At 40.5% G+C, this 13,787-nt stretch overlaps 1 protein-coding gene across 2 annotated transcripts in view; it reads right to left on the reverse strand.

Annotated features, from left to right (window-relative positions):
* The window catches only part of LOC133459820 (peripheral-type benzodiazepine receptor-associated protein 1-like), a 76,432-nt gene that overhangs the window by 43,590 nt on the left and 19,055 nt on the right, over positions 1 to 13,787 (reverse strand). For both annotated transcript variants that reach the window (XM_061740122.1, XM_061740123.1), the window contains 2 exons: positions 880 to 987; positions 433 to 561 (listed from right to left, as the gene is read on the reverse strand). In XM_061740122.1, the coding sequence (XP_061596106.1) occupies positions 433 to 561; positions 880 to 987 (237 nt within the window). The remainder of the gene's footprint in view (positions 1 to 432; positions 562 to 879; positions 988 to 13,787) is intronic.

The raw sequence follows: 13,787 nt of genomic DNA on the forward strand, positions 1-13,787 counted from the left end.
ACAGTTTAAGTCTGGCTCGTGCAACAGGCGAGGCTCTTTGTCAAGAAGAACTGGCCAAATTTCCTTCCACAGTGATTTGAGAGACTGATGTCATTTAAAGAAAAAACAAAAAAGCCACCACTACTTCAAGTTAACGTAGCTTAAAGCGGTCCTTCAACCTACTGAATAATGGTGTGTACAAAAACTGCTAATAAAAATACATAAATTAATTAAACTAATGAGGACTTCACCTAGCAAATGTTATTGATTTATAGTCTGACTATTTACTTTAGAGTTATGCATTTAATTACTCTGAAGACTGATGCTATTTTTCAACAAGCATCTCATTCTGCAGTTTCATTCTCAACTCATTATCAAACATAATGAAGTGGAAAGACACTTTTGGAGCTGTGTGTCATGAAAGGATGCGTGATATGTATTTGTGTGGTGTACCACTCTGAGGTTGGCCTCCTGCAGCTTCCGAGCCCTCTCCTCCAGCCTCTTAGCGAGAACGGCCAGCTCGGTGTTCTTCCTCCTCAACCGCCTGACCTTCTCCTCAGTCTCTGGAGCGCTGCTCTTCCGCTAAACACAACACAAATGTCAACAGCAGGCCGTGTCTGCCGCAAATATTAACACACATTAATACGCTCCATGGACACACATTGGAGCTTATTAGTGGCCAGGAGAGGATTCAGTTACTAGCTCGCTAATTTGAAATCATCTACTTGGCAACCACTTGACATTACGATGATACATGAGAAAAGGGGAACATGTTTATTATTTTATAAACTGAGAACAGAAATAAAGATGGCTGTAGCATCTTTGAGTTAAGTATCTGTGCACCCGGCCTACTTTCAACAAAGCCCTCCATCACTGGTACTCAGTTATTTTTAGTCTTACCAGCAGGCCATTCTCCTCCTTCAGCGTGGCACAAGTCTTCTCCAGCTCATCAAGGGCTCGCAAAAGTTCAGAGTTCTGACGCACCAAAAATCCATAATCTGTTCCATTCTGAAAAACAAAGACAGCGAGAATGGTCAGCCTTCCATCGATGGCCTGTTTGTTTTTATTTATTTTTTAATAAAGATCACATAACGCCTCCTTGTTTTCAGCAAGACTGACTGACTTTCATTTTCGCAGAACTGCATATTCATGTTCAAATACAGGATTACAGAGATGATTAACTGCTGTCAGCCAGTGTTTACACGGAGCTGTCTAATGGTGACAATGATGACAGCGCCGTGAATAAACTCTTCATAAGACTCAATCATTCAGTTAAGTGCCTCTAAAAACCTAGTCAGCACAAGAGGAAGAAAAAACCTCATCTGTCATGCTGCATCATGGGGGAAAAAAGACAGAAAGGAAACAGAAATAAAAGGATTCATGTATTAAAATAGTTATCTTGACTTTGGCAAATTTTGTTTGTTGTTGATCTACATGTGCACCCTGTGCTGGGATGCTCCACACTGCTACACAGGCTGCCAGACATGATATATTAGTTGCTTAATGGGATTTGATATGAATGGAGGTGATTGTGTTCAATCAACATATGACATCATCTCATTGCTATCAGTAGCTCCTCAATCAAACTGACTCAAAGTCATATTGTGGGAGATTTCTGTCCATAGACCAATATTGGATCATCATCCATTTCATTTTATGACCAAATATGGTATTTGTAACGGCAGTCTGATGGCAAAACTCCAATTAGGTTAAGCTGGAAACCAATCACAGCCAACATGAGCACGAGAATCTCTGATCCAAAGATTAGAGTCCGAAGGCGGGACCTGGGCTTCAAGAAGGTTGGGTATAGAGATGCTGATTGACCTTGTCGATCAATTAACAATTAAGTGATATGCAGCGGTTTTTCATTAAATGTCCCTGTTTCAATAGGGCCTAAAAGAATAAAAGATAAATATAGTTTATATACTGAATTAAAAATGTATGTAGTCCTTAAAGAATGACTTACCGTAGCATTAGGGACAGTACAGACTATGGCATTCATGAAGTATAACAAGATCAATTCTTTATAGGAATTAAATAAAATATGTAGGTAAACGTGGACTAGCTCATCTGTCTTATTTGAAACATTAGCAACTTAACCAAAGAAATTCTGAATAGAAAGCTACACACCATATCCTCTCAGTAACGCCCTCTGCTTCCTATCATTGCAGAAGTCGTGTTTCCATGACACTTTTTCACCAAAAAAAGCGAAACGTTAACAGAGGATGGAGGCAGCGGGTGATGATCTTAAATGACTATTCAGAGGCAAAGCATGTAACGCAGTAATGCATGATGATTAAGCAGTGTTATAGCACAACTACATTGTACTGATGTGGCCAAAAACAGGTCAAAACTAGATTTTGATGAGTTTAGATTGAGAAACTACATCACATCAAATGATGCTGTTTCCCTGCTTCAGCAGACTATGACACAAGCGGCTGTGTCACTAACAGACTTGTGCAGACCTGGATGACCAGCTGATCACGATCATTAATTAGAAGCAGGTGCAGGGACAGTAGAGCTTGAGGACCAGGGTTGAAAACCCCTGCATTACACACATTTGCAATAAAGCTGGATTATCGTCACGTCTGAAAAACCACCTCCAGAGAGCATAAATAGGTTTTTTCGAGATATTTGGCGTTTTTTTCAAATTAGAGGCGTTTCCATTACAGGAAATATTTAAGTTTTGGGCAAATCTAGGGATAATAGAAACACCACTAATCGCCTTCCCCACAGTGATCGAAGGTTTTGAAAATAATGCACTTGCTTTATCTGCCGTGCTGGATGCAATTTCGGTCATGACTTATGCCGCTTTTGCACTAGGACTTACTTGGCCCGACTCGGCTCGGCGCGGCTTTACACGGCTCCACACGTGTGTTTTCGCACTGCCAGGGGAGAAGTGGGGGGGGGTGGGGTGAAGCGGCTGTGAGTACTCAATTGCGCAGCACCTTTGTTTGTGTCGGCGCAGATGAGAAATCAGCTGGAGCCGCGAGCGGCTGAGAAAAAAACAGTCCGTCTACATCGCTTTTTTAATTTTTTCTCGACAGCCACCAGGTTTATGAACATCTGCACCTCAGAGTTGGATCACCAAACAGACGTTTTTGCTGTATAATAAAATCGCAGCGAGTCGCCTCGCGCTGACTCCCGCTTCCTGATTCAAACGTCTGACGGCCCCGCCCCCCGACCAATCAGTGGCGCGGAGGGCTGTGACCTCAGAAATAGTCCCGGCTCAGCCCGCTATAGAACCTCACTGAAATGGTTACAGAAAAAGGTATCGGCTTGGAGCGGCTCTACCCGTCTCAGCCCTAATGCAAAAGCGCAAAACGAGTAGAACCGAGCTAAGGTGATACTAGTGCAAAAGCGGCATTAGCAAACTTTTTGATCTGTTCCACCACATAATGAACATTTAGCTTCTTTGTCATTAATTAGTTTGAAACTGTCCCACTCTACACTTCGTTTTGACCTTCATCAGTCATGTCAGTAGGCTGGGCTGCTCCTGCTGGAGTTGGTGCGAGAATCTTGTGTTGCGGTTAAGCCTCTCGGCTGGCACCACCACTAGTGGAAAGGGCGGTTAACTGAAAATTGCATTTAATCAAGCAACTTTTTATTGACTATTAATTGATAGTCAATGAATTGTTTGCATTACTTGTTGGACACCGAACTGACATTCGGAAAATGAAGTACATACAACAGAGTCTGTTCCCAAACTCACAGGTGCAGGGACGTTGAGCAGGGAAAAGTCCAGCACACAAAGCTACCAACAATGCCACCTCTCTGTCCCAGATCGGAGTAAAGCTCAGCCTCTGCAGGAGACTGGTTCCACATCTGAGTTTAAAAAAACAGCATCTTCTGGATAAGTGACAGTACTATTCCTACTAGTCATATGACGTCCCTGCCCCTATACTTCTATTGGACAAGAACACCATTTAACTGCAATTTTTATTTCAACATCGAGTCAACTGACCCAAAAAACCAGCTCAGGTCGGTTTTGGTTTATACGTGCATGTATGAATAGATAAACCTTTACACCGCTTTATTTCTACATCACTGATACATTATTGATAAGCACACTCTCCGAGCATCATACTATATTAAACTGGGAATCTGTCACAGTCCTAATTCTGTCTAGCAAAAGCTCCACCTCTGAGCTGCTGGCTGGAACAGCAGATGATTGGTTATTAATAATTAAATAAGAAAATGGAAAAAAGGCACCCAAGCAATATCCTGAGATGTCTGAAAGTCTGTCTATATTGAATGACTGCTGTTGACAGTTGTAATAATAAATACATACAATTTATAAATACATTTATAGTATTAGGTATCGCACAATTGAGCGTGTTATCTTGTACGTATCTCTATGTGAAGAGAGAGCTGAGGAGAGGAGCAGTGCATTCAGAAGACCATCGTTAATCAGGAATGTAATAGCTGTTAAGCAGCCACAAAGATGAAAGCTCAGGAAGGTTTTTAAATCAAATGGAGATAAAGAGACTGCTTCGGTATCAGCGGTTCTCCAATGAGCCCTGAGGCGACGAGGGAGTGGTTGACAGTATGAATTAAATAGCTGCAGTGACAGCAGAAGTAGCTGTAGCTAAGCGGAAAGTTAATTCTCAAAGAAAATAAAAAAGACACTAAATTAATTCTGTCTCCAGGCAATAAAAAAACAACCCACAAAACAATGGAAACAATAATAATCTTATAAAAATACAGTTTTACTGAAGCAGCACCATATATCTGAACATGTGATCAGACAAATGACTGAGACACAATTTGCTCACTGAGAGCATGCAGATACTTTACACACTATACAGGGAGGAAAGTAACATTTCAACCCCTAATGTGTTGAGGAATTTTAACAGTGAATGGCCACATTAATTATAAATGTAATTACACTGCAGTTCCTATAAGCAGATGTGAATTAAAACCGAATTTAAATACTAAATTAGCTGCTGATACAGTGATTTAATGACCTTGTTTTATTTACACTACCTAATAAACCTAATCATTAGAATAATTCACAGGAAAACTGTTCAATGCAGTTTTCTCTCAAGAGTATTTTCAGATCACTGATTCCAGCATAATTTTTACTGCTTACTGTCCTCAGTTTTAAGTTACTTTGTATACGGTACGTCCAGTTCCCAAGGTAGAACAGTCCTTTTCGTCTTTCTTCAGCTGTCATTTTCCTGTGCTTTTATAAAATCTGAAAACACGATGTTAGATGACACAAAACATCTAAAAAAAGGAAAAAAGAAAAAATACATTTGTTTACATGTTGTTGGTGCTCCAGAAACTAATGCCTTGGAGAAAAACATTTGCTACTTTTAATGCTACAAAACAAACAAGTGGCGCTTGTGATCCATCCATTCACTGAACTTTCTGCTCAGGACCACATGCACAGGAAGGAAATAACTGCAGTCAAGTTGTCAGCAGAGAGCCAAACACGCTGGAAAATGTGTTTACCCCGCAGGGTGACGGCCTCTTTTTATCTCTTTGTTAGATGAATACTGGAGCACATGGAGAAAGCCGGTGGTGCCGGTAGCAGCACTTCATGGTACGTGCTTCATGGCCGGTCTTAGGATTTTGGTGGCCCTAAAACAAGACTTTGTTTGTGGCCTCAAAAACACTCCAAGCACAAACACCAACTCAGACACACTGCTTATAACTGAATGACAAATGAATTATCAGAAAATCTCTTACTTTATCTGGAAATAAAAATATATATTATTCTAATAAGCTTTCACAAGGAAAAGGTTCTAAGTAGTTTTTTTGTGCATTAAATAAATTGAACTGAACCCCAGTTTGGGATCATTTTGATCATGTGACTGCCCCCCCCCCCCCCCCCTAGCAGTTGTGGCCCTGAACAACCCCACAGAGCGTTTATCCCACATGTATTTTCAGTGACAATTTCAAACTGTTGCTGGGCTGATACATCTTGTAATGTAGCATTCAGATTAAAATGTCATGAAAATTCATTAACATTTGATTCAAACCCAGAGTTATTAGGGCAGGCATTACCCAGAATGCTAGAGGTGGAAAATAAAGCATAATGCTCAGGGGCCGTTTATAAAATAAAGTCAGATTTTTCACATTACGGTCAGTCTTCTCACATCTCTTGAACTCTCAATCTTTAAGGGATTTTTAATTGTGAAAAACTCATTAAGCTTGAAGAACATCTTACATTTATTGACCTACTTATGAAGAATGTAGGAATTATGTAGAACATTTATTTTCTGTGTATGAGAGCATATATTTGAGTGTCTAAAAAGACCAACTCAAAAACTCCCAGTAAAACATAACCCTTTCACTTTGTTTAGAGATGCCTAAACATGTCAAATGAGAACATAAACTTATTTTGCACTTAAAATCCTCAAATTTTCTCCCCAATCGGCCCTATAATCAGGTGCGCCCTATGTATGAATTCAGTTGTGCCTACTGACCTCAAACCAATTTTATGTGCTACACTGCAGTCAAAAATCTGTCAAATTGCTCACCCAACCCCAACGCCACATGCTCACCCTACAGTTTCGGGGACAGATAATTGCAGAAGCCTAGTCCTGATTTAGTTTTAGAGACCTAGAATACTTTCTGTTTTTGTCTCTGCCTGTCTCTGTTTGTTTTTCTCTCTTGCAGATTTCAAAGTTTTGTGTGCCCGTTGTGTTTTCTTGTGTTTCTCTTGTTTCAGATTTGCAGCAGATCCCCCCTCCCTCTGCTCTTATCCCCCTCATATATATATATATATATATATATGGGTAAAAAAAAAAAAGGTTATTTGTTGCTGGTATCTCTGCGCCTTATAATGCAGTGCGCTCAATGATAATGCTAAATACAGTATTTGACACTGTGAACCCCTGTGATATCATGAAGCCATATTAGTGTAGATTTATCCAGTTTCGTCATTTATATTCCCCCCGTTCACATCATACTGCATGTCCTGAACCTCGTAGGTGGGTAGTGTATATAGCGTATATAGTGTATGGAAACCCTGGTTTTCTTAAAATGGATTCAAAGCCCATTTTTCAGCTTTGGCTGATGTCATTCTGGCAGGAGCTGACAATGACCAGAGTAAGTAATCCAGACTTGGGGAAAGGGGATGAACAAACAAGAATAGGTATTGAAAAAAATAGAATACATCAACCCCTGTACAGTATCCATGGATGTGAAATTTAACTATGGAGGCCAAAAATGCTTTCTTGTACCAGGTTGTAAATGCTCTAAAGATGGACATTTCTACATGGGGTTGAGTAGAGATTGACCGGCTTTTAAAGCCAGCTCTTTGTGGCCAGTTGAAGAACTGCACCTCTTACCACTTCTCTAATGCTATAGGTTTAGTAAAATGGATGTAGCTCCTAATGCATCATCAATTTCAAAAGAGGTGCATCCAATGAAAGGTTAAGGCAGAGTGAGGTGGAGTATGTGGACATAAGTTGCTATGAAGAGAGACAGTTTTTGCATTTGGAACTGTTTATGTGTCACATTGACCGAAGACATTTTATTAAGACCTCGAGAACTGTGTTCAAAGAAAAAGGGATAACATCTCCCATAAACCTCTCCTTTAAAAAAGGTGTTGCAAGGACCTCCACCCATCTCACTGTGGCAGCAGCTTCATCCATCAAGTGTCTGAAGCTCGCAATATTTAAAAACTGATATGGACCAATTTTTAATCATACAATCTTATCAATTTAATTAAATAGATGAATTACTAAATTACGTTGTTAAAAGATCACTAAACTTAATTTTGAAGTGAACTACTTCAATCCAGGTCAGTTTTTTTTTTTTAAACCAACCTGTGACTCTTCTCTTTGAAAATTGAATATAAATAGGGATCTAAAAATTGTTGTTTCTACGCTGATGATGTCATAGTGTATCATGCCTGACTGCAACACTACCATCAAAAAAAAAAAAAAAAAGAAACCAGCCAATTTCTCTGAAGTAACTCAGAAAAGCTACAATTACCCTGAGGATAAACTACCACAGCCCAAATCGCCGGGGGAGAATGGAATTAGGTAAACCATAAAAGCCTCTATTTTAGCCTGGTATGTTGAAAACTGAGTCATGTACAGTAAACATTGTTCAAAAGTTTGGAGAGGACTCGTTTAGCTCACAGATTAACCTGTGTGTCCTTGAGATGCATTTTGCCATCAGCTGGGAGGATTCAGCTGGTTACCATGCTCTCCCCGCTTCCTCCCAGCAAGACGATGCTAAAGTACCGTCACTCACCTCAGAGCAAGGCCAGCCAGACTGAACTCAGCCTCCATTGTGATTCTAATGATCTTGGAGTCCGTCCATGTCGATTAGTTATTCCCTGAGAATCATACAAGATACACCGGAGGCTTTTCCTAAGCATGAGGTAATGCTGGCTTCCTGCGGCTCTTCCTTCATTCGCTGCTACAGAAAAGGGCTGCAGGTGGTGGGGTCTACCCGTGGGCAGCGGACATATTAACATTCAGCCAGTTCTCTCTCGCAGCAGTGCTGTTTTCACATGGACCTGGCTCAGTAAAGCAAGGCAGATGCAGCTCAGTGGCAGGAGGGCAGGGGTCTCCTCAAACGTCTGTCAGGAGAGCCGGAGCCCTGGGCAGGATAGACAAGCCCACAGGAGCCATCTCTCTCCGCTCTGTTTGAATTTGTCTGCCATAACTGAATAAAAGCAAGTGCTGGAGGGAGTCTTGAGAATAAAAACACACTCAGACCATGTGTGCTTCACTGGATCATCCTACTGAGTAGCCTGAATTCTGACAAACACTGCCAGATAAGTGACTCTTAACACTTTGAATATGCATTTATTATCTCTAATTTAATTGCATCATATAGTTTAGATAAATTGTCTTAATTTCACAAAAGCAATCACCTAAAATGAAGAATTAAAGCACATATCAGACATGATTATCAAAAATGTTTTGTTCTGAGAGTTACTTAGCAACTCCAGCTGATAAGAGTAAGGGGTTTAAGCATTACGCCTATAATGACTGATGCTAGAAATAAAGTACTGCGCTCTTAGAAAAACCTGTATAACATGAAGACATTTCTCAGAGGAGGATGAAGCCTATCTATAACACACACACACACACACACACACACACACACACACACACATTTTTTTTTCTGTACAAGACGTGTGCAGCACAGCTTTTCAGCCCCCGACCACTCTCTTGCTCCCCTCTCCATGTACGCGCCCTGAATCAATACTCAATCATGCAAGAGGTGGAGGCTCGACAGGTTACACCGTCACCTTAACAGATACAGACTGGACTTTTTTTTCTTTCTGGTAACTGTAACCACCTAGTGAAAAAGTGCACAACCTTTGAAAAAACCTTAATAGCTTTTGTTGCAACACAGCCCCTCCCTAGACAGTTCCCAGACTATCACTGCAACGGTCGTGATATTGCTGCTCCAAATTTAGCAGCAACTAATTGGGCCAAGTAGATGTAGTGGCTCGACTGCAGTCGGTTCAATGAGCAGCAGGAAGAAAAAGAAAACCCAAATGAGTGTTGAGCCAGTGACTGTGGCATTAAAGCAGTGTTATTAAAGAAGTCCAAGGACAAAGCCTGCAAAACACGGCCGTCACAAGCAGACAGCACAGCTGGTGGACCCATGACAACATACGTTACTGACCTTGTGAGAGGAAACTACTTTACCGTACCCATCTGTCACAAAAACAACATCCTAGGTATAAAAGTTGTTTATAAATAGAAAGTTTTGCTGTTTTCCTCACAGTGATCCATTTCCAACATAGTAATTTCCAGCAAAATTCCACACATGCTGCTTGTCTGACCACCAGGAGCAGTTTGGAGCGTCGTAATGGGAGTAATGTAAATTGCCTTCTGATTATATGGATCATGTGCTGCTTTATATGCCTCAAAAGTCCACGATAATAATGGCTTTGGGATTTCCTGGAATGCCTCTCATGTTGAGGGATTTTATTTCATGCACATTTCCAACTCTCAGCATAGTTGTAAAGTTTATTAAAAATGTTATAAGGCCTATATATATGTATGTTTCATCAGATAGAGGGTTACTTCAGCAGATCTGCTTCAGATCTAATGAGAGTAAAATAATAAATATTAAATGCAAAAAATAATGCAGGGGCCTGAGCACATGAAACTGAGATCACAGGGATTTTCTTCCCCATTTCATTTTAATGGGCTTTGTTTAGCAGTATTGTCCCGCGAACATTGCCTTTGCACTAAAATAACTCCCACATGCTTCTGCTTTACCCCCCCCTTCCCCTGCTTTCAATGTCATCTCCTTTGTCCTATAAAAAATTTGCTTTTAAATTTAACTTTTCAGTAAGTTTTTTTCCTCCTCTTTGGTAAATATATTGAACACTAAAATGCAGAAAATAAAATGCAGAAAATGTTTCCACTGAAATTAAAACCAATAAAGAGATCATCTCAGAAAAGATGAGACTCTGGAGGGACTTAATGACCCAAGCAACAAAAACTGAAACAGACTATTAAAATTTAAGAGATTTATCCCTACATATTCATAAGGACACACTTCCAGATTGCTCTTTTGTCTGGGGTTTGGCGAGCTTTTGTAAGGCGTATGGAAATGTCTGGTTTCACAGAAGCGCCAGCATCAGCGTTTTTAGCAGACGAGAGAAATCCCCCTCCACAAGCCTCTGAGGAGGCCGACAAGCAGACAAAGACAAAGACAGGAAAAAAGGCACTTGTGTATTTCCAAATGCATTTCTTTGTTGGACGTAGCTAAAGAAGCAGTTAAAAATGAAAGATTAAAAATAGGTATAAGACTAATCTGTGACTGTTGTAAAACATCACAGGAGTCCTTAGAGACTGTATAGTAATCATGCAGTCACATCTAACGCAATAATTACATCACAGCTGCTGCTGCAACAGATCTTTTTAAAAATAAAGTTTCTTTGAGATATGTAGTTGCGTTCTGACTTTCCTGCGCTCTTTTATCTATAACCTCTGTTCCGTTTCATTTCTCTCCTGCTGTTTCAGGGTTTTTTGTTGTTTATATTTTGGGCTATCCTGGGTTAAGTCTTTCATTTTGGTCTTTGGTCTGTCCTGATCATCCCTCCAGTTTGCCTTCGTGTGTGTGTGTGTCTTTATGTCGTGCAGTCTTTCCTCCTTCCCCTGCTAGTCCGTTGTGTTTCTGTCCGTCTCTCAACTCCATTGTTTTGACGTTGGTCAGTTACTTCCTGTGTTGTCTACCAGTTTGGTTTTGCTCTTTGATTATCCTGCTTTGCAGCATTTTGAGTTCAACACAAAGGACTTAATTGTTGCCGAGTTCCGCCCCCCAGTCTTGTGCGTTTGGCTCCTGTACTTTTAAACATTTGTTGCCGAGTTTCATTCAGTGGCATGAGGAAGACAGTCTGTTAAATATGGAGATTTGCCTTGACTGGAGCAATGAGCCCTGTACAGAGTTTTACTTACCTGCAGATATGAATGATTGCCTGGAAAGAGAATGAATATCTGTATAAGATACCTTTCTAAGATTTATTATAACACACCGATCGTATTTGCAAAACCTAATCTATTATAATTACATCATCAATGCAAATCATTGCTCTGGTAAGGAAAACCATTAGTGAGCTTAACAAAGCAGTGATTCTCTCATTAGGTTCCAGAAAGTGTTTTACAGGGTTCCTCTTATTCACCTACTCGCATAAATACTCATACGGCACTATTTATGATAAATATGCACTCTATATGGTGTATAAAAGGACTTTCTGTCTGCAGTCGCACTACAATTAACACATCAGGGGGGAATGTGGGGGTTCAGTGTCATGCCCAAGGACGTTTCGGCATGTGGCAGAGCTGCTGATCAAATCACTGACCTTCAAGTAGGAGGACAATCTGGGTGTGAAGGATGGCTGTCATTATTGGAAAAAAAAAAAAGAAAAAAAAAAAGAACCACAAAGCGGTTCGTGGTTTGTTTTCAACGGCAGCTTCCTCCAGATACTCATATACAAGTCATGAGGAAACCCTCTTAAGTGTCCACTAAAATCCTCTCCTGTATTTATCACAACTCGCCTCCTGGGGCACCTGACAGTGACAGATTAGCGGGTTTCTCATACGACGAGAACAAAGAGCCAGCTCAAGTCAGACCCTTTTTCCATCATGCAAACTCAATGTTTTTCATCTCATTGATGGAGAGCACAAGATGCTTGTTTTTCTGCAGAAATTTTGCACGTGATGTAAAGGTTCTAGTTCAGACTTGGAATCTAAATCCTGATGCAAGAACAAGTCCAGTTGAATTCTCCTAAAATAATGGGCTAATTCACCCATAATGCCAGCTGTGGGTTTACACGTGTTAGAAAAAAAACAGAGTATGGTCATGTTTTAACATCCCTCAGTTCACGATGGGTGTTAGTCTTATTCCTGTTCTGGCTTTGGGCGCTCTTTAGATTATCTTTTTCTTTCAAAACCATTAAAGCGCAACAAAGTAATCAAAATCCACATAGGCCTGGCTGCTCATATGGCTCAAAGTCGACAATGGAAAATGTCACAATCTCTAGAGCCTTCAGGAGCTTAATAAAGTGTCAGACATGCAGAGAACGTCTGGCCTTTTAGAAACGCAAAAGAGGACCAGAAGGAAGGGTCGCCTAATTACCGGTATTTCATTGGGTGCAGTGTCAGCAGAAATCGGATCGAGGGGAGACACAATGAAGTGAAGAGGATTTGATTCTAGCTCTCAACAGGCAGAGAGCTTCAGAAGGAAATACCCCTTCATCTTGTCAAAGAAAACTGCAAATGCAGAGCAACCCCACGAGCCCCAGCATTCACACCGGTGGCAACTTCATGTTTGGAGATTTGAAGAAATGGTTTCACTCTACTTTTCTAATTTGAAACCATATTTGTCGTGACTTTGGGGAAAAGGGTAGAGATGCACTGAGCAGAGAGCAATTTCCATATCAAGTGTGGCCAAGTTTCTTTTTTTAGAAATGTCAACTCCATTACAAAAATAAATAAATCAGAAAGCTCAGCCCTCTCACCCTCTCTGATCATATCCACGCAGACCCCGGCCCACACCCCTACCCCCTTTAGAAAGGAGAAATAATAATGTGCATAAGACTAAGACACCAAGGGAAAAACAAAAGAAGAAAAAGCTGAAAATCAGCTTCCTCTAATCAATCAGTGCATCACTGAAAAGTGCCTCTAGAAAAGAGGCTCAAAAACACAAACTTTGCAATCTGTGTTAGTTTAATCTTACTCAACATGGTATAATCAAAGAGACATTTATCCACGCATTTCACCAAAAAAAAAAAAAAAAAAAAAAAAAAAAAAGGTATGCACGACTGAGGTTCAATGGTCTTTGTTGGTAAGCATTTAGCAGATGACAAAAAAGAAAAAGAAAGAGTACATGGTTCAGCTACAGACTGGTTTGACCCCATGAGCAGCAGAGCACTCAGCCAGATAGGGAAGTCCATAAATGGGAATGGAAAATCAGTCTAACCAATCCCAAAGGGACTTGTCATTATTCCTGAAGTTGCTTTAAAGAACAAGAGGGGGAAAAAAAATAAAAAATCCTCCCTCCTACTCCGTCACTGTCATCACGTCAGCTTTCCACAGCCCGTCTCTCTTTGCCAAGCATTTACTGACAAAGATCAGAATCCTGCGGGGATTTCCAGCAGAACCAAACTAATATTTGGAGAACACATCCTACAACAATGAGATAATCTCCAGACCCACATCACCTGTCAGCCGCAAACAATGACAACACTGAACTATCCTCGTTGCTCTTTCTGTTGGTGGGGTTATAAAATATGGATTGAAAAGGCCTTCACACAAAGTGTTGACAGAACACTGTTCTTCAGAACATTAAATTAGGGACAGCGGCATCTTTTA

The sequence above is a fragment of the Cololabis saira genome, chromosome 14 (assembly GCF_033807715.1).
Source record: "Cololabis saira isolate AMF1-May2022 chromosome 14, fColSai1.1, whole genome shotgun sequence".
Classification (NCBI taxonomy): domain Eukaryota; kingdom Metazoa; phylum Chordata; class Actinopteri; order Beloniformes; family Belonidae; genus Cololabis; species Cololabis saira.